A 24,202-nucleotide genomic window follows, 5' to 3' on the forward strand; every position below is an offset into this window, starting at 1 on the left:
CGCAAAGCTTTTTCCACATAGTCAGCTGGTTTGCGGCCACTCAGCTGCTGTTTTGGGCATTTGAAAGCCCTCATTATTGTGTTTTATACACGATGGTGCAGGCCATTAAGGGTAAAGTTAGAGAATGAAATGCTCCTAATTGGTAAAAAGTAGAACTCTGTTATTGAATCATTACAGAATTCTAGACTCTGATACTCATGAATCTAAATAATATTCGTTCATTCGGTATTATGACTTTGGTACTTCATTGTTGTGTTTCTCTAGAATGTCTTATTGTTTTCCCCACAGTATAGCAAAACTAGGTCAACAAGCTCATGTTCATACCCATTGCTATGAACTATACTGGCTCTTTATATTAAAATCCACTGTATAGGAAACCTGTATGCAGATAGGTACTCCATTAAAGCTGAATGTCACCTTTCACATATAAAAGAACAGGCTACTCTTGTGGGCTTTGCTTTGGTTTGATGTGCATTCACTTTACTTTGAAATGTTGAGCCAAAGCAAACATCCCCTGAGTAGCAAATGATCTGCCAAACCAGTCTGTCAATAAATTACAGACTGGTTATAGAAAAGTTCGTTTATTTTGGGATTGGCAAAAAAAAAGCGAAATATGTATCTTTACATTTATTAAACACATGGGAAAATGAAGACGGCAAATTCGTATCTCATTTCTATATTAAGTCATTGTGATTGTTTTTTATATAATCAAATTTCTTGAGATGGTGAATTTGGGGTTTCTTAGCTGTAAGCTATAATCATAAAAATTATACAAATAAAATTATATTTCACTCACTTTGTTTAGTGAGTAATGAATCTATACAATAGGAGTTTCAGTTTAAAAAAATTAACTACTGAAATTAATTATGTTTCCCCTGATTTTAAAGTTTATTGAGATGCATCTGCATATTTTACATTCTTGCCATTTTCACTAATTTTGGAACTTTTGTAAAATGCACCGTAGAGGATCTGCCATGTGTTACACATGTGGAAAACTATAGGACCCCCCCCCCCCCCCCCCCCCCACACACACACACACATACACAAAACAAGTCCTTTTAGTCAAACACGATAACAAGTTCACGTGACTAGCTAGTGCATCGCATTCTAAACCAATAGGTTGCAGCATATTACCAGAATTTTTATGACCATCATCAATCCCATCTTTTCTTTAATTTATGCATCCTGTACATTATTAGTAACTCTTATAGCAATCAACATTATTTATAGACTTATGGTTCTGTCAAAAACTAATGAGATACACAATATGAAAACAAATAATAACATATAAATATACACATGCACTATAAGAAGCTTAAGAAAAAAATGTACACGTTTACTCAAAAGCCTCATGTCTGTGCCAGTATCTCCATTGTGTAGTGCTCAACCTTATGTTTGACAAGTACCTAATAAATTCTTGGAGTTATTGAGTTGGCAGAGAAATCTTTACATGAGATTCCTTAGAATGGCCAGTTAACTCATTCACTGCCAGCCTTCCCAGTTAACATGGATATTGGACTTCTAAAGCCGTCAATGGCAGTGAATGTGTTAATTATTGACTCACTCACAGAGTATTCTTGAAATTTCTATACGCTGCTTTTATTATAATTTGAGCACAAGTGTGCAGGTTGGAGTGGAGTGCAATATAAAACTCAGTCAAATGTTATTCCCCCTCCCCAGTGTGGATAACTTTGGCCTTGGCCTGCTTCTTCAGACCAAGCAAATCAGAAGGATGATCTCCTCCTACGTTGGGGAGAATGCAGAGTTTGAACGACAGTATCTGTCTGGGGAGTTGGAGGTGGAACTTACTCCGCAGGTGGGATAGGAAAACGTTTATTTAATTCTTTTACTATTGGGATAACTTTGTGGTTGCCGGTCACTCTGGACCGCCGCTGCTAGTGTTATGACACTTGGCAACTGTCAGTTTTGTGATGGGCATGCCCCAGAACATTTTTGTTCTTGGAGAAGAAGTGTGTACAGTACACGTTTTTTGTGTTGCAGTTCTCCTAATATGCCACACTTCCACCACAGGGTACCTTAGCGGAGAGAATCCGAGCAGGGGGTGCAGGGATTCCTGCCTTTTTCACAGCGACTGGCTACGGCACACTGATCCAGCAAGGAGGCTCTCCTATAAAGTACAACAAGGATGGCAGCATCGCCATCGCTAGTGAAAAAAGAGAGGTAAAATTGTTTTTTCACTTTATTTTAAGTCTTGTTTTATGTGCCAGAGCTGTGGTAAACGTATAATGACCTTTGGAGTGGCTTTGCTGCTTAGATGTCCACATTAGATGGCCAAAAACCACAGTACTAAAAAGCCTAAAATGCAATGAACCTGCCTTTTACTTAATTATGGCATCCTTGTTTTCTGTATGTATTGTTGCAAGCTAGCGGCCTTTAAGAAACTAAACAAACTATTAAAATATTTGGCTCAGTCATTGTCCAGTATTTCTTAGACTAATTCATTTGTCTATACTGTAGCTCAGGTCAGGTCCATGCAGCATTTTCATCCTCAACGGTGTCTGTTTATGTACAGGTGCAGGAGTTTAATGGCAGACACTACATCATGGAGAAGGCCATCACCGGAGACTTCGCCCTGATCAAGGCATGGAAAGTGGACAGGGCTGGAAACGTTGTGTTCAGGTAAACACTGCCATGGAACAAAGTAAACAAAAGATTACAATGTGCGTTGGTACCTTGACCTACTAGTGCCCCAACTTACAAATTTTTCAATTCAAATTACGCTTCAGATATGCTGCCACTTGAATGAAGTGGAAAAACAAAAAGGGGAGCCACAGTTGCTGAATCTCTTTCAGCCGTGTATTGAATGGGGCAAACAGTCAAGTGCACAAACACAAAATGAGAACACTCGCAAGGAGCCTCAGTAAGCAAAAACTTTGGCTCAGATGCTCACACACAAACTAATCGACCTAGTTGAGCCCACCCGATTTCAGCTCCTGAGGTCACTCACTAGACCACACCTCTAAAAACTACACATACACAAGAACAAAACAGTTGTTGTTGTGACTTTTGGCATGTTCCAAAGTACAGTAATTTCACTTTAGTTTATTTCTTAAGATTGTCTTTTATTATGTTTTATGCCTTATACAATGAAGTGCTGTTGTTCTTAATTAAAAACGTTAAAAAAATGGTAGTTTTTTTGGGGGGGACTGGAACAGATTAATGGCATTTGAAGTCAGTTCAGTAGGGAACATCTACTTGATACACGAGTAAATTGAGTTTCGAGCTCGGTCACGGAAACAAACTCGTAAGTCAAGGTTCCACTGTATATACAAAATATTAGCACAGGCAGCGGCGCCATTTATCTTTTCAGACCCAGCAAATCTTTTCCTTTCGAGCATGTTGTTATGATTGATATGTATCACCTCGAGTATGTTTTTGTATTCTATTCAGTACAGATTCCGGTTGAAGTTTAGGAAGAATAGAGGATTTTATTTCATCTACCAAGGAGGATATGTTTTATTTGGCGAGTGTTTGTCCATTTATTTTTTGGTTTTATTTTTGTGCAACCTCCTGTCTGCTAGGTATTGTTTTAAAGATGTTTTAATTTAACAAACTTAACTAGTTCAGACACTTGCATCTCTCTCAATACTCTCTTTCCCCATCGGAAACCATGGAAATAAATAAAAATAATGTACGGTAATAAATACAAATAATGTAATTCAAGGTCTTAACACTGTTACTGTCATAAAGCCGTTATTAATTGCACAGGCTGAGTAACATTTTAACATTCTTAACTGTCATATAAGTGTAAAAAGATAGTGTAATAAAAAAGGTGTTATTCACTTTTAATATTAAAATGTAAGAAGTCTTTGGTTGAATTATACATGAATAACCTGGAGTGTGGTTCCCTGCACGTAAAGATGTCACACATCTCACAATTAATTGAATTGTGAATGTAACATGGGAAATACTATTAAACATTTGGATGTTTGTATCTGATTACAAATGATTGTCCTGAATCAAGAAATTCTGAATCTGGGTGGCATTTTATCTTATTTTACCTTCTCATATCGACGTAGTCATCCACTCATTGATTTTGCAGGTGAATGCAGGTCTGTGTTCTTTTGAGTGCTTTTATTTTTTTTATGTCCTTACAAACTGCGTTTATTTAGACCTTGACCAGAGCAGCCTCTGTGGCTGAATTGAATCAGTACAATTTAGGCCTGCAATAGCTATGACCTTTAATCATGGTTGACATGTTGCACCATTTTGGCAGCAAAGATATGTTTGAGTAATGACTTTTAGCCTTTCAATTAAACAACCTTTAAACTGAAATTGCAGCAGCTTTGTCCAGAATCACCAATTGCACCTTGACCTGTACATTCATACTAGATGACTGCTTTATACAACCTTACTGAGGTCATTCTGTTCCATCTGATTGCAAATGACTGGTTTTTACCACACAACGTTGTACCAATTGGTTGTGGTACCATCTTTCACCACAAGACTGCAATGTTCAGCAGTAAACTACTAAATTGGTTTCAGTTTGCATTCTAGTCGAAATGATTCTATTTTCCTTATTTGCTTTTTAAGGAAAACTGCTAGAAACTTCAACCAGCCTATGTGCAAGGCAGCCAAAACCACCATTGTTGAGGTATGTTGTCTTCTTTGCATTTGTCCAATTCAGATCCCTTACACAGCATCAGGTGGCTTATCTTTTAGGTGTTCCCATTTCAAAATCCAACGGTAAATTGTAACTTTTTTGACAGCCCCCACTGGTAAATTGACTCAATAGCTGCTTATATTGTGATAGTATACTGTATATTGTCTCCACTAGGGGCATGCTTCTCCATAATTAACGCCTATTTCATACACATCTTGATACACTGCCAGTGATGCATGACATGATACGCAAGCAACACCTCATGCAATATGGTGCGACTTGACAGAATTTGAAATAACAAAGTACAATATGACACTGTATGGCTCTCTAGTGGGCGAGAACTAAAATAGGGAGTCTTTGCTCACTGTTTCTAATGTAAGAGGCACCGCTGGTGGCCCAGTTTGGCTACAGGTCATGATAGTGCACAGAAAAAACAAAACAAATCGTGGAATTGGATATCGTCCTATCTAAATCTGCCCGCTAACAAATGCGCACAAAAATCAGATATGTATCTCATATCTGCCAATGCACAGAGAGATCATCTGTACCCTGCCAATGAAAGTCTGACTTCATTAGAATATCCCATTGATCTTGTATACACGCACGCCTGCACAGCACACCAGCGGTGAATCAATAACACAGTGAAAGCTTTGACCATTAAATATGATGCACATATGGTACACTGGAGGTACACAGAGTATTACCAAAGGAAAACCTAAAAGTAATGCTGTCAGTCCAGGCCAACTGAACGGTATGTACCATGTAAAATTTTGAAAATACAGAGTCACAGTCAAATCGCATATACTGTAATTTCTCGTGTACAAATAAAGCTGCAGAGGGGGAATAACCACACATAAGATCGATTCACATTATTACAACTACAGTATTGATGGGATTAGGGAACTAACTGACTTAAGACAGCATTTTAACAATTACACAACGGCGCGAGGCACGCTGGGAAATCCTCTGACAGCAAGCGCCACAATGACGTCATCATTAAAGCATGTCAGCTTGCTCTCACAAGATTTCCCAGTTTGCCTAGCGCCGTTGTACAGTTGTTAAAAGGCTGTTTTATGTTAGTTAGTCCCCTAATAACATGCATAGTTGTAATAATGTGAATGTTAATAGAGCTTATGGGTGTTTATCTGTCCTCTGCACCATTTGTTATGTATTAAATATGTATTTATTTATTATTATTATTATTATGTTGCACCAAGAGTGAAAGTGTTATCCGTGCACATGACGTCTCTTGCTTTCAGTACGTTGTGCAAACTGGCTGATCGTCACGTGGGAGGTGGAAAAATATCTCCGTGAAGCCGCAAGCTCAAAACTAAACACTAGGGTGCATCACAGCCTCAATACTTACACACAATATGGAAGTAGATGAATTATAACATTTATAAAATGATGTAAACTTGTAAATCACAAGATTTAAAACTAATTGATGCCATTTCTAAAACATATATCTACTCGTATACTGTATTTCACTGTCAAGGAATTTTCAAACTTTTACTATACTTATGTATAATGCACACTATTGACTTGATAATTTTTGGGTGAAAAATTAAATTACAGCAATAGGAACGTTATGAAGCACTTAGACCTGCAAAGTATATACAGCTACAAGACAATGATGAATCATCGGCTCACTGACAATGGAGTTATTTGTCCAGTGTACAAGTCACAGTCATATACTGATAGTTTTGTATACATCAATATCTTGTTCAGAGTCCGTTCTTAGGAGAATTTGTTAAAAATGCCTTCATATAGCCTCTTGTGAAATAGAAAGTCAAACAACACTAAAGCAGCATCAGCCTGTACAGCACAGTCATCACATCTAACCACCTACAGAGGACAAAGGGTCCTCTCTTTCTTCTGCTGTAGTTGTGTAACTTGGATATAACAGGAATATTGGAAGTTTTAATATCTCGAGTGACCTGCCGCCTCGGCTCACTGACAATGTCAGGTCGCTCAGTTCTGTGTCGCATCTCGTATCAATCTCTGCGTCTGGTTATCCACTCATCTGCCGTTTGACAGGGAAGACATGTGAAAGCCAACCTCTATTTTTGTGTCCTGTATGTGCGTTCTCAGCTTCACACCTCCCATATACTGTAGGCACCCGTTGAGTCTAGGGTGTGTAAAAAAACCTGAATTGCAAGCTGAAAATAAATCAATGCCTCTTGTAAATAGAGACAAAAACGTGTTTTCATTAAACAGCGACTGCTTGCTTGTCCATTGATGCTGATTAGGAATTTCAAAGCAAATACATTGGAACCTCAATAAACAAATTTAATTGGTTCTTGAATGGGGTTTGTAAATTGAAAAGTTTGTAAATTTAGCAAAATTATCCCATAAGAAATACTGTAACATGAATAATTGGGTTCAGCCTAGACAAAAGTCCCTATTTTAGTACCGTCATTTATCATGTATAGTACACGTTTTCCCTAAAAAAAAACAAAAAAAAACCCATTAAAAGTTAATAGAACCTACAGGTATAAGGAAAATGATTATTATCATTATCCTTATACCTATAGACTCTATCAACCTTTGAGTTTTTCACATTGTATAAACTTTGATCCAAGGGTTGAAAAAAAAGTGTTTTCATTCCAATATGATATGTAATGTCTAATGTTACAAATGTATATACAGTGCTGTGAAAAAGTATTGGCCCCCTTCTCAAATTTTTATATTTTTGCATAGTTTCCTCATTTTAATGTTTAAGATCATCAAACAAATAAAATATCAGACAAATATAACCCAAGTGAACTTAAAATGCTGTATTTAAATGGTGATTTCATTTATCAAGGAAAAAGCACAAATCAAAGTTATCTGGCCTTATGTGGAAAAAGTAATGGCCCCCAAATCCTAATAACCGGTTGTGCCATCCCCAGTCTTTTCCTTATTGTGGTGTCTGACCTTAACTGGGGGCAAGGGAGGGCTGCAGTTCTTTAGAAGTTGTACTGAGTTCCTTTGTGGCCTCCTGGATTAGTCATTGCTGTTCTCTTGGGTTAATCTTTGTAGGCCGGCCACTCCTGGGAAGGTTCACCACTGTTCTATGTTTTCTCCATGTGAGGATAATGGTTCTCCATGTGGTTCGCTGGAATGCTAAACCTTTAGAAATGGCTTTTGTAACCCTTTCCAGACTGATAGATGTCAATTACTTTATTTCTCGACTGTTCTGAAATTTCTTTGGATCGTTTCATTTTATTGTAGCTTTTTTAGATCTTTTGTCTGACTTGATTTTGTTGGGACATATTCTGTTTAAGTGATTTCTTAATTGAACAAGTCTGGAGGTAATCAAGCTTGGGTATGATCAGTGAAAATTTAAAAGTATAAATTGTGATTAGCCACAATTAATTCATGATTTAAAAAGGGGGGTAATTACTCTTTCACAAAGGGCCAGGTAACGTTGAATAGTTTTTTTTCCCCTTAATAAATGAAATCACCATTTAAAAACAGCATTTGACGTTCATTTGAGTTATATTTGTCTGATATTTACATTTGTTTGATGATCTTAAACATTGAAGTGGGGAAACTATGCAAAAAATATAAGAATTAGAGAAGGGGGCAAATGCTTTTTCCTGGCACTGTATAATAACGCAAATTTTCACTGTTCACCCAAGAATCATGACCTCCTCGTGGGTGCCGCCATATCATATCAGAAAACACGGAAGTCAACTGGAAGTCCGGTCCACCAAAAACTAACATGTGGCACACATTAATCTGCCATTAGTTGTGTTGGGAAATTATGTCAATCCACCACCACAGTGCTTTCATTCCAATATGGAGTATCTGATGTTACAAATGTATATATACATTTTAAAATTTTTCGGTACATGTTCACTGCTCATACAACAATCTTGACGTTCTTGCGGGCGCCCCCAGATCATGGTGTGTTGTGTCATATCATACATATATCACATATATCACATATCATATCATAGATATGGACTTCCGGGTTATGAAGGGACGCGTTATGTTGCCGTAACGCCATTCGCTGCTCTTTTTCCTATATATCTGGTAAATTACCACTTACTTTCCACTCTCCAGTTGGCTACCTGTGAGATGTTTCACACAGAACTCAATCCTTCTTTGATTGCTACTCTGTGTTGCTATGGAAGCTAGCTAGCGCCTGCCGCTAGCTGCCGTGGCTAGCTTCTCTGGCTCGCTTCTCTGGCTCGCTTCTGTAGCTGCTAGCATCTCCTGACTTGCAGCACAACAAAGGCTAGCGAAACAACAATGCCCGGTGGACTATACACCAACTATTCACCAACGACTTGATTCATCCAACACTGTGGACTCCGAGGGGAACACTCGTGCAGGAAACAAGCACTGCAACAACAATACCGCTCTTGCCTTAGTCAGCCATCGCTACACGACTCCTGTGTACCTGCCCAGTCATAGCAAGACACAGCTGACATGGCACTCAGTCGCAGTATACCCGGTAAGATTATATGTTTTTAAAGAGTACAATTAAATTGTTACATTTACCCCCTAATTGAGCATTGATTTGAGTTCATCACTGTCTCTGCTCTTTGCTAATATGAGAACACAAGTACAAATGGTGAGGAAGCGACACGAACGTTCGATTATTTTTAAAAAATAAAATAGAAATCAGCGTTACCTCAGCGCATGCACACTGAGCAGTATATTTCTTTGAAAAAGCTAATAAAATACAGATAATACTTAATGTTTTGACCATGGACTGGTGCGTATTATACACAAGTAAAAGGGTTTTCCTCATTTTTGGGGTCAATTTTGGGGGTGCGTAGTATACTCATGGGATATTATACACAAGAACTTACGGTAAGTTTGCACACTTGAAGACAATATAAAGCTATAAAGTACTGTATATCAAACATAGCAAGGTGTGATCGATCAAAAATCTCTGTTCATTAATTTAACAACACCATCAAGCGGAATGTCCTCCTTATTCAAATGTAGCCACCCTGCCAACACAAACCCAAACAGTGTCATGTCACAAGTCCTTACAGCCCGTCCGAAATCACAAAATCCCTTAAGGTTAAGAACCAGGTTGCTAAAATTATGAAGCATAACAAAATGAAACCCACTTTACCTTGACTTTTTGGCTTGCAGCTTCTTCTTTTCTTAACAAGTCGGTATGCCTTGCCTTCTCGCACATGCCTTGCCTTCTCGCACATGTTGTCACCCCCTGGCTGTTTTTTGTTTATCCGATTCCTAACGAGCAACAGCTTTTCAATTTAGTCCAGAAGTTTCTCTCATGCCTTTCGAAGATAATTCACACTCTCGGCCATGTCAGCAGCAACAATAATGTCCTTTTTCCCCCCCTCAATAGTGGCAATTTTTGACTCGTTTCTTCCATACTGTGAGTGTACTTGTGTACAAGCTTTGCAATATACTATGTTTTTTTTTAAATTAGTATGTGTGTGAGCGTGTGTGTCTTTGGTCATTACAAAATTATTTTTTACCTATATGTGTGTGTGTCTTTGTCCTTATGGACAAGTGGTGGGGAGGTTGATTTCAATTCATGTCAATCACTTTGTGTCGCCTCGTATGAATGACAAGTGCTATACAAATAAAGTTCGATTGATTGATTGAATATTGAATTCTCTACCTTGACCCAGCATCTTAAAGCTTAGTTTAACAGTGTTGAGAAGAAGTTTCTCAAATTCCTTTCGAAGATAATTCACACTCTTGGCCATGTCAGCAGCAACAATAATGTCCTTTTTTCCCCCACAATAGTGGCAATTTTTGACTCGTTTCTTCCATACTGTGAGTGTACTTGTGAACAAGCTTTGCATGCTGCGCCATTGATATACTCCTCATTTCATTTAATTTTTATATTCAAAGCGAGTCCCTCCGTCTTGCCAAGCTTCTCCGTTGCTTTTCTTGGACCCATATTGAGCTAGCAAAACATGAAAATAAAGGCGCAAAACACCGATAGGGCACACAATAACGCACTGAGCAAATTAGCGAGCGACAGTGACGTTGAAGAGGCTGAGACTGATCTGCCTCCCCACAATTGGCGCACCGCCCCGCACAACATAGATTAATGAAATGTATATGAAATTAATACTGTAGTTTTAACATTGAGGCGTTTGGAAATCAGGGTAAATAGTATGTTTATAGACTACACAAATAAGATAAGGCCTCAGTACTAAATATTGTTGGTGCTAATTAGTTTTAAGACGGTGACATAACAGAACTCTGTGACCTTTATGGCAGTCAAGCATGAGTATGAATGGTATTGGAGAAGTCGGTGCGACACTTGCCAAAAAGAAACAGCCCAGTGTTGTTCTTCCACGGTGATATAATGAGAGGATATCAACAATGGTGCCAGCAAATGTGTTAATGTCTGCTGAAGTTGTGATGGCGATGCTAATCACATGAATGACAATGCATCTCAGTGAGAAAGACAGAGTGAGGGAGAGAGAGACAGAGAGAGAAATGTTGGCTTTTAATGTTAGCGTTTTAACTACATAACAAAATATTATTTTATTTACTTTAATTGATCTAAGCTTCTGTTTTTATTTCCTACTTTTATATTATTTATTTGTTTTGTTCATTTCAGCTTTTATAGTTGTAGTTCCGTTATTTATGTTTTGATCATTCTAGCTGAACAGTTTTAGTTCTGCAATGTTTTTCCATCCATCCATCCATTTTCCGAGCAACTTCTCCTCACTAGGGTCGCGGGCGTGCTGGAGCCTATCCCAGCTATCATCGGGCAGGAGGCGGGGTGAACTGGTTGCCAGCCTATCGTAGGGCACATACAAACAAACATGTTTTGTTTTTTTGTTTTTTAAATTATTATTTATTAATATATATATATATTTTAAATTAGTATGTGTGTGAGCGTGTGTGTCTTAGGTCATTACAAAATATTTTTTTACCTATATGTGTGTGTGTCTTTGTCCTTGTGGACAAGTGGTGGGGAGGTTGATTTTAATTCATGTCAATCACTTTGTGTCGCCTTGTATGTATGAAAAGTGCTATACAAATAAAGTTCAATTGATTGATTGAATATTGGATTCTTTACCTTGACCCAGCATCTTAAAGCTTAGTTTAATAGTGTTAAGAAGAAGTTTCTCTAATTCCTTTCGAAGATAATTCACACTCTTGGCCATTCATTCATTTGTTGTATAATACCAGCTAATGGAAAATAATAAATGTATTCATGCATTACACTGCTTTTGTGTTACTTTTGAATAACTTCCTTCAAAACTGCAGAATTCAAAAGTATGACATTTAACTGTAATATCGATAGTCAAGGCAGTATGTTGAAATGTTGAATTAGTGGTTAGCATGACTGCCTCACAGTTCTGAGGTTCAGGGCTCAGTTCTTGGCTTCAGCCCTCATATGGAATTCCCATGTTCTCCCCATGCTTGTGTTGATTTTGTCTGAGTACTTTGGCTTCCTCCCACATTCCCAAAACATGCATAAAGAAACAGCTGGGAAAAAACTCCAGTAACAGCAAGATGAGCAAGAGGAGTCTGCGAATGGAACAGCAGATTTGAAATTGGCAGTGAGAAGCATTTAATCTCTAGAAAAAAACACATCACCGCCACAAGGTGTTATTGCTCATTTTATTAGTATGGCCTTGCTTTACTGAATTACAGTAGCTTGGAAATAGTGCTGTCATAACGTGAGCATATTTAATGCTGATAAACCATCTCCAAGAAAAAAATCAAATCAGTCAGACTAGGGGAAACACTGAGGAGAATGATGTGACATCTTGTGGGCGCAATTTAAATCCCACATCTTGGATGCACCTGCCATCCTGCTCTTAACAAGGTCTGACTGCAAACAGTAATGAACACAATAAATGTGTGCCTGAGCTCTGTGCAAATATATTTGACTAACGCTTTAGTAAAACATTACCTTTAGATTTGAGAGAGGCTAGAGGGTTAAGTCACACAAAATACTAATCACACTCTGCGTTTAATGAAGAGTGTGTTCTGGCATGGTTAAAATAAGAATTATATTGTGCAGTAATTCTCCGCAGATTTGCAGTTCACAAATTCAACCATTTAAATTTTATTTCTTTTGGAACCTACCCCAGCTATTAATTGAAAAACTCACCAATCTCCTACACCTCAAGAGTCCACAAGATGCAGCCAAAGTCTTGTCTAAATTACAGTGTTCCCTCGTTTTTTTGCGGTTAATGGGGAGCAGAAACCCCTGCAAAAGGTGAAAAACTGCGAAGTAGGATTTGCCCCGACCCCCCATCCCACACCCACGTCCCCCCACTCCTAGGAATTTTCGTGGATGTGTATGTGGGTACCAGAATGTTTCAAATATGTAAACAGTATTTATACTTTACATATTTGAGACAAAGATTACAACAATACACGTATTTACTTAAGTCTTTAATTATAAAACCTTTCACTATTCACACTCCCATTCACACCTATGGGCAATTCCTTCAATTAACCTACTTTGCATGTTTTGGGGATGTGGGAGTTAAAACGGAAATCCGAGTACCCGGAGAAAACCCACGCAGGCATGGGAAGAACATGCAAACTCCACACAGGTGAGGTCGTATTTGAACCCCGGTCCCCAGAACTGTGAGGCAGTCGTCCACCGTGCCGTCTAAATTGAGTTATAGAATGGATAAATCAATTTATACTTTTTAATGCACCAAATTCCCAAAAAGTATCTCAATATTTAGTCTTGTCTTTGTGAATGTCTCTCTGGAATAACAAAATAGCATTTTTGGACACCTGGGCCTCATGTACAACAGGTGCCTACGCACAAAAACGTGGCGTACGTTCTTTTTCAGATGTTCAGATGTATCAAGAGTGAAATGACCGTGGAAACGTGCGGCACCTCACGCCACCTTCATGGCTGGCGTACGCACGTTTCTGCAGCTGTTGATGCTTTGGCGACACTTAAAGGTGATGCTGAGAAACTGTTATGATATATCTGCACATCAGAGAGACACGAACAATTAGCACTGATGAACAATTCATGCCCGGCAACATTTGATTTCAATAATTCAAAAGAGGCAAGGACTCAGAATTCATTTGTTAACCAGTGGCTTTAATGAATCACTGATATTTGTGAGGACACCTATTAATTGATCAAGGCGATCCTTTATGCTGCCTATTGCCGCACACTCTTTTTGTGACTCCAGCACATGCACTGAAAAAGAGTCCTTACATCGGTTCCACATGATTAAAATTACGTTTTTAGGAGAAGAGGAGTACATTGTCATTTTAACACATTTTAATCATGTGCAACCAATGTACATGTTCAACTCAAGTAAATTCAAAGGACTCTCTTTTTTTTTTTTCAGTGTAGGGCGTGGCTGCGACTGCATGTCCTCTCCTGTATAGTAAAATAGTAAATTAAGTAATTGAACAGGAGTAAAAATTTTAGATCTCTTTTTAATATGCTGACATGCTTCTATTTGAATTCAAATGATTTATTACAAATACCATACAACAGTTACAGATGAACCTTTCTGTCATAGGGCTGAGTGTAGGTTACTGGATGAACACATTTGTTACGAGTTATAAAAATACATGCTATGAAAATTGTGGGGTGATCAGAGTCAGCCACATGTGCTCCCACCACTCCTGAGAGACAAGTGTCACCCATGATTGCAGCGATTATCTCCTCAAACGGGGTGAGGCCCTCCGCGCCGGTTCTTCCGCCTGTTTTGGCCACACTTTGGTGTTGGGCAGCTGTCCTCCGCTTCACATCCACCTTAATGTCTGACCTCTTCTTTTTTTAGTTTAGTGTGTGTGCGCTGTTCTGACTCAACAGCATTGATAGCCACGCTGTCCCATTCCCTCCTCTTTCGCTTGTTGTTAACGCCGGAGGACAGTGTTCCAAAAGAGGATTTTCTTGGGCACCTCCACTTCATTGAGCAACTTCACATTTAGAAAAATAATTTTTTTTCTTCATTACCTTGCTCATTTTCTTTTCTTTTTCTCATCATGCAGAGATTGGGTTCGCAGGTGCAGGGTTTATTTAAATATGATTTGCATATTTAAATGTGGGCATAAACAGGGAGGGGTCGGCTACTCCAACGTGCGCTCAATTCTACGTTGATTGGGATGTACGAAGGAAATGTGGTTGGATTCATGCGTACGCACAGATTCATACATTTGGATATTTTTGTGCGTGCAACGTTTACTGGATTTGAGCGTACGCCATGTTTCAGTAGGAAATCCATGCAAGTCTTTGTACATAAGGCCCCTGGTGTCCACATAGTAAAATATACAACCTATGAAATGGTGTGTTTAAGTACCGTACATCCCACTGATTGTGTCTGATCCCCTGTCTTTAAGGGCCTGTGCAGTAGCTTTTCTATTCTCTCTTTGTGTCGTTAAGATATGAACATTATCTGTGTTCGACCAGCTAATTGGTGACAATAAAGCGATAACCCTGTGTTGCAATACCCATTAAGAAGCACCGGTCAGATAGTGAGGCAATTACCATCTGGCTGAAAGTAAATGTAGCCTTAGCATTCAGTGCATGCCCAGCCTCAAATCGGCAGTCTGTATTGACACCACCATAGCCGTGTCACACTAGTTGAAGCGGCAGAAAGAAACAATAGCTGGCGTTGTTTGCTGTCATTCTGTATGCATGACATGCATAGATGAATGACCTGCTGTTACTCTTGTGTGTTACTAGATTCAAGTTTCTTTTGAAAGCTGCATTAGTTTTACAATGGTTACTTAATTCCACCATGCGTTAAACTGTTGAAAGATCAAAGTATTTTTTAGAGGTCAAAACAACTTTACTAATAGACGCATAATGCTGTTTTTTTCTGTCAATTATTATAACACATGGAAAAATTCAATGAAGGAAAAGAAAACAGATAAAACAAAGCAGTCTGAAAATTGCCAGATCGCCACCACCTCTTTCTATGGTTGCTTGGCAACCAAAGACTGCCATTCAATTGTTGAATGTTCCATGGTATCCAGCTGGTCCAGTTATTCCCTTATCACAGGTACACTGAGAGACGCTGGTGCTGGGTAGGACAGTGTACACCAGAGACTGCATCAAAGCAGGGATTTTTGCTGGTGCTTACACGTCTGTCATAGTAAATGAATTCAACTGTACGGTATCCTTTCCCTTAAAGAGAAATTGGTGTTGCAGCAAGAACACGAGAAGGACAAGGTACATGATGGCAAGATCAGCAGTGAGAATGAGACTGCTACACCCATTGAAAGTGTAAAAGTCAGACACAATAAAATAACAACACAATAAAAAAAACACTGTACCCGTTCACAATATCACTAACAATGTTCAGTCCAGAGCTCATACCAAAAATAAAAATTTCCAAGTATTGCAAGAATTGCAACGTGCAGATATGCAAATAAGCAATAACAACATGAGTAACTTAAGGGTTAATTGCCATTAAGTAAATAAATTGCACTGCAGATAAATGAAACATGGAGTCTTTTTGTCCTCCTCCTCGGAGCCCTAAACTGACAACGATGCTAATATCATAGCTAAACTACCTCTCTTTTATAACTGTGTTTCTATTATTACAAGGTTGCGGCAATGGCGATTTTGAGGTTAAAACTTTCCATTGTGTATCTTATTGGTTCCTTTTTGGTAATTACGCATTTGTAGCGGTCACTGTACCATTGTTGCTACTAGTTAGCAGCGTGTTAGCATGTCAATGGGTTTTCAATGGTGAACAGTCCTACCAGATTTATGGTTAGGATAATTTATTATTGTCAAGCCCAGTTATGCTGTAGTATAGCCTATGTTAGTCATTTTCTTTTGTTAACAATTAGATCAGTCTGTGTTAGTGCTGGGCGATGGAATGATTGAACTGAATTGTGTTCATATTCCAAGGGGGTGCCCAGCATTACCAAATATTTCAGTGCCATACTTTTCTTTTTTTTCAGAGCTCTCAGTGCCATGAGGCACATTAGGCCGCAATTACGGGCTTCTGTAATCCGTAGTTTTTACGGGAGCAGGTGATTGGCCTACTGCCCAACCCAAGCACCAGGTATTCCTAGGTGTTCTCCCATCCAAGTACCAGCCAGGACTGACCATGCTTAGGTTCTGAGATTCGGACGAGATCAGGCATTCTCAGGGCAGTTCCCCGGGTAGTGCCGTATACTAGCCAGAGATAATGCAGTATTGAGTTGACCGCCCGTAGCCACGGATGAATGAATGTGAGACTGAAGAAGTCCAGGCGGTGACTTCCAACTCCAACCAGTAGAGTCAGACGCTAACTAACTAGCTGCTGATTGGCTAGCTGCTTTTGTGAATTATCAAGGGTATAGTGAAAAGTTAGCAACCTAGTTATACTTGATAGGTACAATTTTTAAAATGGGGAAATTCACTGGATGTACAGTTAACAACAGTTTTATAATGATTAACTCACTTATTGAGAACATTTATTTTGAAAACTGAACAAATTAGGGAATGACCAGTCTTATCGGATTGTGTTTGAGCCTGCAACTACTGTATTTATTTTTGTCATTGGTTTTAATTAACAGTGAGTTCAATTGGAAACATATAGTTTTACTTTCTGTTATTATCTCCCATTCCTTTAAATACCGTAAAGCATCCACCGAGAGTAAACAGATTGCTTGTGTTGACAGAATTCTGGGCAGCAGGAGATTTTCGGCGCTGAGCCCCTGTAAAAGTGACAGCAGAGCTGTGGCCAATTGCCCGCACGTAGACGCATACAGAAGGAAGATAGAGGGTCTATAAATACACAGGGATAATGAGAGTATGGTGTCGTAGTCCCCCACATCAGCTTGTCGCCTGTAGCCACACCATCTCTTTGCCTACCCCCCTACATGTTGCATCTCAGTTAGCTTGCCTGTAATTATATCCAATGATTCATAGTAATATAGAGAAACTGCAATTGATGTAAGTTAAACATAGGTAAGTTATCCACTACAGAAGTCAAAACACTACAGCGGTGTGACACTTGAGTGGCCAAAAAGTAAACACGAAAGCTTTCTTTACTGCAGTATGCATGCCATGAGATCACACGCTGCAGACACCTCGTGTCAGTATCACGGCGTGGCTGTCAAGATGGAACACGTTTGTCTGTGCGGTGCTCTCTTCTCACTTAAGTGATGTTGCAGCACGACTTCGAACATCACTCTGCAGGTTTACCATTTCATCCTCGTGTGTGGGAAAGCATACCGTCAATTGTATGCATTAGATTTAAATGCACATGCTCAAACTGGTCATTTCACTTTCAAAAGCCCAAACTTTTATTCTTATTTTTTTACACAATTTGTGCAGTAAAAACACTGATTTCTAAGCAGTTTTATAAAGGCAGTTATACTGGGTAGGAGCTAATCTTTATTATTTGGGTTAAACCCAGATTTTACCATTGGAATATGCTAATAATAGTAGAACCAAATAGTTTTTCATCCCGTAAAAGTTTTCCCACCAAACTTCTGGTAATCTATAATAATTGTAGAAGATACAGTTTTTGGTAAAGATGATATATCCCAAATGATGGCAGCAATCCGCACATTGATGATTACATTACTCTTTCATGCAAGTGCACACACATACACACATGCCCCATAAACTCACAAATTACAAATCCGGTCATTGAACACAAAAGATTTGTGTGGGATCCTATTGAATTAAACCTATTACACACTATTCGTCCTGTAAAAGGCAGCAACTCTTTCCAAAGGCATAGTATTACCATGGTTGTTTTTACATATATGCAAGCAGCCTATCATTTGATGGGGGAGCGGGGGGTAGGGGGGACGCGCACACACACACAAAAAAAAACCAGAAACTCTCTAGGGAAGTGTCTCTGGAGGACACTTTGATTCCCACAACGTTCTTGCTCGCTCGCCTTGTTCTGCTCTCATTGATGTGAAAATCGACGTACACATTCAGGAATATCAATGTGCTGCGTGCCTTTTTTTTGCTCCCTCCCTCCACACACCTGCTCATTTGCCTTTTGAGTTTTTTTTCTTTTTGTGCCTCTATGTTGTTTTGCATCTTTTGTTACCATTCCACGTGTTTTGAGGCCGCTGTCTGAACTACATCTGAGTACACAGTTCAATCTAGGACACACCGTGCAGATGAAAGTGTTTTTTTTAAATGTAAATGTAAATTGGATGACCCTCGGTATTGTGTTCCAATTCAGCCTTGGTTGGTGACCGTAATTTCTCGTGGATAATACACTCTTGATTCGAATGCACACCCCCAAAGTTGACCCCAAAAATCTGGAAAACCCACCTATGTATAATGCGCACCAGCAATTTACTGCTTTCCATATGCTCCAAACATAGTTGTATTATATTAGGTTTTCCCCCAGAATATTCTGCTCTGTGTGCATGTGCTGAGGTAACTCTGATTTCTTTAAATTGTCTAGTCTTACCAGGTATGTTGCGACTGTGTGCCATGTCGGCTGTGTCTGCGATGACTGGGCAGGTAAAAAAGTAGTCGAGTGTGCCCCTCGGAGTCCACAGTCTTGGATGAATTTTTTTTTTCGCTGGCTGTTATTTTGCTGCAAGTCCTGAAATGCTAGCAGGCAGCATGATTCTCAGGTGGGCTGCAAAAATGTATCATATTATATATACATTGGGGACCTTAGACATTACATAGCAAATTGGAATGAAAGTACTGTGGTGGTGGGATTAAGTAATTCCCCTACAAAACTAAGAGCCATTTATTGTTCCACACGTTAGTTTTTGGCGTGCCGGACTACTTCCGGTTGACTCCCGTGTTTTCTTTCAAATGCGTTCTTTCGCCAATGATAGATATATTTTTTTACTTGGGTTATGTGCTCTGTAACGTGGCAGTCCAAGAAGTAAATCTGCCGTCTTGTAAACTAAGACGCTAAATCGTATGCCGTCAACGGATGGCCGCGGGAGCAATATACAGTATATGATATGGATGCTGGCGCCCACAAGGACGACATGATTCTTCAGTGAGTGGCGAAAATGTACCATATTATATATAAATTTGTAACAGACATCATACCAATACCCCCTAGGTATTGGTGTACGTGTATACAATGTGAAAGATTTTTTTTTTTTTCACCTATGTATAATGCACTCTATTAACGTTTGAGGAATTTTTTGGGGAAAAAAAGGTGTATTATCCACAAGAAATTACTGTAATTGAAAATGGAACCCAGGAGATGTGGGTTCTAACCAAGTGAAGAAAAGACACATCAACCAAATTCACTACTTTAGAACAGAATCTTTCAGATTTTTGACTAAATTGTCACCAAACAGTGTTTCCCTTGGCCTCGTCTGCCCTATTTTAATGTCGTTTTAAGTGGTGAGCTCAGTCTCGTTTGATGAAGGCGTCTATGCAAATCGGCAGGCTCACAAAAGAATGATCTAGCTCATCAGAAAGATGTGGGAGGATGTGTGGGACCGCGCAATCGGTTCTTCACCGCTACCAATCTCTTCTTGCATGGTCCGGTTTTCACGGCAGAGCGTCAAGATTTACTATATCCCGATCAAAAGAGAAGGGAAAAAGACTTGACGGTCCTGAGCGGCTTCTCCCTCACCGTCGACCAAAGTCTGCGTATCCATGACAACGCCAAGATCCACTCTTAGCCACTGACTCCTCTCAGTCAGCGCTGAGTGCTGAGGGAGGAAGTGGAGATAAGAAAAGATTAAATTCAATTTGCTCTGAACGGATGCTTGGCCCTCATGTAAATGGAATAAGTAGGTTACACCGCGTTACACAGGAAAGTATATGGAGGGTAAGAATTATGTTGTCATGCGTAAGTCCCCATTTGCGCTTTTGTGATTTGTTGCTATCCTCTGCTAGAAGTGTTTTCATCTGTTTGTTGTCGCCCCAACCCCCCAACAAAATTCATAATAAGGATGGAAGGAATTCTCCCTCGGTGTATATTGACTTTAAAATGTTCAACATGGCCTGCTGTGAATGTCAACACAACATTTTAGATGCTGGAGCAGATTAAATGTCACCAGCAAGAGGCCTCCCACCCTAGCAGGTGTATTCGTAGAGACTCCTTTTTGAACATTGTTTGTTATTCAAGGAGAAAGGAGCAGGTGCATTCGTGCAAGGACCTGAATCATGTTGACCCAGATCACCTCAAATCAGTGTGTTTTTGCTGGGTCTTGTTAGTTGGACAGAAAAGACCTTTAATGTACACGATTTCCTTGCTGTCATGTCACTTTGAACTCACTTCTGCCACTTGCGGTCTCTGGATCAATCAACACAACAACAAACAATGTGTTGTGGTGATGCAGTTCCAAAGTTGTGGCCAACTTGGTTCAGGTACAAAGGTGACTTTTTCTAGACACAGTGGACTTGAGAAAATAAATAAATAAATTTTAAAAATACACTTTCAAAAAACACGTTACTATGCCTTCTCTCCAAATCATGTGCAAACGCCAATTTTTTACCTATTTATTTAGTTTAATTAATTGATTTTTTTTAATTTGTTTTTTGCTGATATGATCTAATCTGTTTAAATGTTGCTGTACTTTATCTGATCTGTTTCCATATCCAAAGACCCGTTTCTAGTTCAGTTTGGTACACGAGATTTCAGGTTTTTAGTATGGCTGGGCGATACTCAATACGCTCTTGAGTAATATATGCACTCCAAAACCATGAATTCTCTTCTACCGCACCATCGATTTGCTGGTATACATGCTCAATATACAAAGTATTATCGGTATTAGGTTATTCAAAGAACTGTTCTACTCCGTGTGCATGCGCTGACATTGGTGTTGCTTCCTCACCATGCATTTCTACTCAAGTTCTCATTTTAGAAAGAACAAAACTGGTGTTTGAACTCAAATCCATGCTCAATGATACATTAAGTATAGCATTTCAATAGTACTGTTGAAAATAGTGCAGTCTTACCGGATAGGAGCTATTCTTTGGCTTTCCACCATAATCTCACATTAGCATCATTAATGTCAAACTGCCGAGCTGCTTCATGGTTTCTTTCAGATGGCAACAATAATCGCTTCTTAAAAGCAGCAGAGTAACCTGACCTTTTCCTTGACATTTTTTAACTTGGGAGATGTGCTGTGTTTAGTGGCGGTACAAGAAATAAATCCGATGTCTATAAAGACGCTAAATCCGATGCCCTGAAACTGACGCTAGCAACAGATATGATATGGAGTGCGTCCGGAAATGCACTCAGAGCGCGCTCTGTGACACTGCGGATCATTTACAGATATTAATATGGCGGCGTCCGCGAGGCCGCCATGATTCTCGGTGAGCAGCGTAAAGTTACCGTATTATATATGCATTTGTAACATTACACATTATATTTCATATTGGAATGAAAGTTCTGTGGTGGTGGGTTGACAGTTCCCCTACGTGAATAAGGGACGATTAATGTGTTCCACATGTTAGTTTTTGGTGTTTCGCACTTCCAGTTGACTTTTGTGTCTCTTCTGAACAATCTGTTCTTTTGCGCTGTGAAGTGGCAGTACAGGCAATAAATCTCTTGTCTAGTACAAACGCAAAATCTGATGCGGTCATGATTCTCTGGTGATCAGCAAAATTGTACCATATTTTATATGAATTTGTAACATTAGACAGTACATATTGGAATGAAAGTACTCCTTTTTCACAACTCCTAGGTACCGGTTTACATTTTATACAATGTGATTTTTTGTTTGTTGTTGTCTTCTTTCCCATTTTCCTTCTACCGATGTATAATACGCTCTATCAACTTGAATTTTTTTAGGGGGGAAAAAAAGTGTATTATCCACGAGAAATTACGGTAATTCGAATAATTAGTTTATTGCTCAACATGTCATTTTCTGACATGCCCTGCTTATTGTATACTAACAACATAACTGTGAACAGAGAGGAGCGAGTTTACAAAAGCAGTGCCAAGTTAGCAAATTTGTCACGATATTTAGCAACTTTTCCAACCCTGATTATTTTTCAAAGAACCTACTTGCAAATTTAATTTCCGCTAAGAAACGAACAACAAGAGCAGAATCGTTTTTACATAGTTTTCCGATGGAAAATTACTCTACAGAAATGTTTGTATGACCACAGAGGAACCTGGTGGAAGGTAATCACGGAGACAATCGCACTGAATATTGCCGAAGACATGGTGTCCATTTATACTTTGAAAAGTGATTTATCAATTTGTGCCATTTTTTCAGAGATAAATCACCTATTTTTACCGCTGTAAAAAAAATAAAATATATTAATAATGTTTTTTTTGTGGACGTTGATGCAGGTTAAGTTTTGGTATCAGAAGAAATAAGCATCCCCATAGGTGGTGGTGGGGACAAAAAGCCGAACTTATTTCAAATAATGTCATGTACTTTTTGGATTTAAAAAAAGAAAAGAAAATTGGATTGTATTTAATTTTTTTATTGAATTTTTTTTTTTTTTTAAAAGGTTGTATAGTCCAGCCTTATTATCAAAAACTGAAACGGTACCAAAATATATGATCCATATAATCTGACAGTATCCATGGTTCTCCCTCTGTAGGTGGAAGAGGTTGCGGATGTCGGTACTTTTGCCGCGGAGGACATCCATATCCCCAGCATCTACGTCCACAGGGTTGTCCACGGAGGCAGTTATGAAAAAAGGATTGAGGTACAAAACATGGGTTTCAAGAAACTCTGATTTAACAAAATACAACAAAATTGCATAAGAAATGCATGTCAGTATGTGCGTTTGAAAACATTTCCAAGAGTGACGATTGCTTGAACATTAAGGGATACATTTTGTCAATTCATTATGCAGACACATTTCTCAATAAACCTTTGACTGTTTCCAGAAACGCACAGTAAAGAAAAACCAAGAGGAGAAGCCCAAACCAAAGAAGGATTCCGATATCGTCCGAGAAAGGATCATTCGTCGTGCAGCTTTGGAATTTGAAGATGGGATGTATGGTATCCTTTTTTCCGGGATGACAGGCAGTCAACTGATTTTAAAACTTATCATTGTTGTTGTCACTCCACTTCAGTCAAATGAAAGCCATGGGTAGCTGTGCACCAGTTCCATCCTTTTCTCACCTTTGTAATGAATTATTACAAAATAGAAAATTATTGCATTGAATTTTATTTAATTGAATTTTGGGCAGGATTATAATCATACACAAAATTCAAAAGATACAAAAAATACGGAAACTAATCAGTTAATTGATTAATCAATCAGGGGTCCCAATTATGCTTCCTATTCACTGGGAACAATTTGTGTCTTCGGAGAAGAGCTGCAAATGGGAGACCAACTCTGCTTTCTTTGATTTTCAGTCTGTTGGTGTCATTATGCATACCCGTGGAGGGTCCATAGTTTACAGATTGTCATTTGATTTGGCAGAGGGAGCGAACACCTATCCGGCACATTTTTCAATTGTAAGTTCACCAATCTAATCCTTGACGAACCGTTGACCAGCTAACCTTGGTATTGGCATCCCCATGTTGGCCAGCAATTTCATCAAACCAGACATCACTGTGCATCTACAAAGTGAAAATGGAATTTTAGGACTTGTAAGTTTTTTTTGTATTTTATGTTATGTTTTTACTGCTGCTTAGTGCATAGCAAGAATAATAATAACAAGGGGCAATTATTCGTTGGTGCCCTAATGTGTTCAATTGGTTATGTAACACATTGTGGCTGCTAGACTAATTTTATTTACTTTCTATTGAAAATCTTTATTTGCTGTA

General features: G+C 38.9%; 1 protein-coding gene and 1 long non-coding RNA gene across 3 annotated transcripts in view; one reads left to right on the plus strand and one right to left on the minus strand.

Moving 5' to 3' along the window:
* The window catches only part of oxct1a (3-oxoacid CoA transferase 1a), a 53,707-nt gene that overhangs the window by 3,776 nt on the left and 25,729 nt on the right, over positions 1–24,202 (plus strand). For both annotated transcript variants that reach the window (XM_061767793.1, XM_061767792.1), the window contains exons 4-10: positions 1,681–1,816; positions 2,032–2,181; positions 2,534–2,640; positions 4,555–4,615; positions 23,022–23,129; positions 23,314–23,428; positions 23,931–24,025. In XM_061767793.1, coding sequence (XP_061623777.1) covers positions 1,681–1,816; positions 2,032–2,181; positions 2,534–2,640; positions 4,555–4,615; positions 23,022–23,129; positions 23,314–23,428; positions 23,931–24,025 — 772 coding nt within the window. The remainder of the gene's footprint in view (positions 1–1,680; positions 1,817–2,031; positions 2,182–2,533; positions 2,641–4,554; positions 4,616–23,021; positions 23,130–23,313; positions 23,429–23,930; positions 24,026–24,202) is intronic.
* On the minus strand, positions 2,028–9,810 carry LOC133475238 (uncharacterized). The gene is made up of 3 exons (XR_009787753.1): positions 9,702–9,810; positions 2,252–2,647; positions 2,028–2,164 (listed from the first exon to the last, which is right to left on the minus strand). It is a non-coding gene; the product is annotated as an uncharacterized LOC133475238 (long non-coding RNA).

Source organism: Phyllopteryx taeniolatus, chromosome 3 (assembly GCF_024500385.1).
Source record: "Phyllopteryx taeniolatus isolate TA_2022b chromosome 3, UOR_Ptae_1.2, whole genome shotgun sequence".
Taxonomy (NCBI): Eukaryota; Metazoa; Chordata; class Actinopteri; order Syngnathiformes; family Syngnathidae; genus Phyllopteryx; species Phyllopteryx taeniolatus.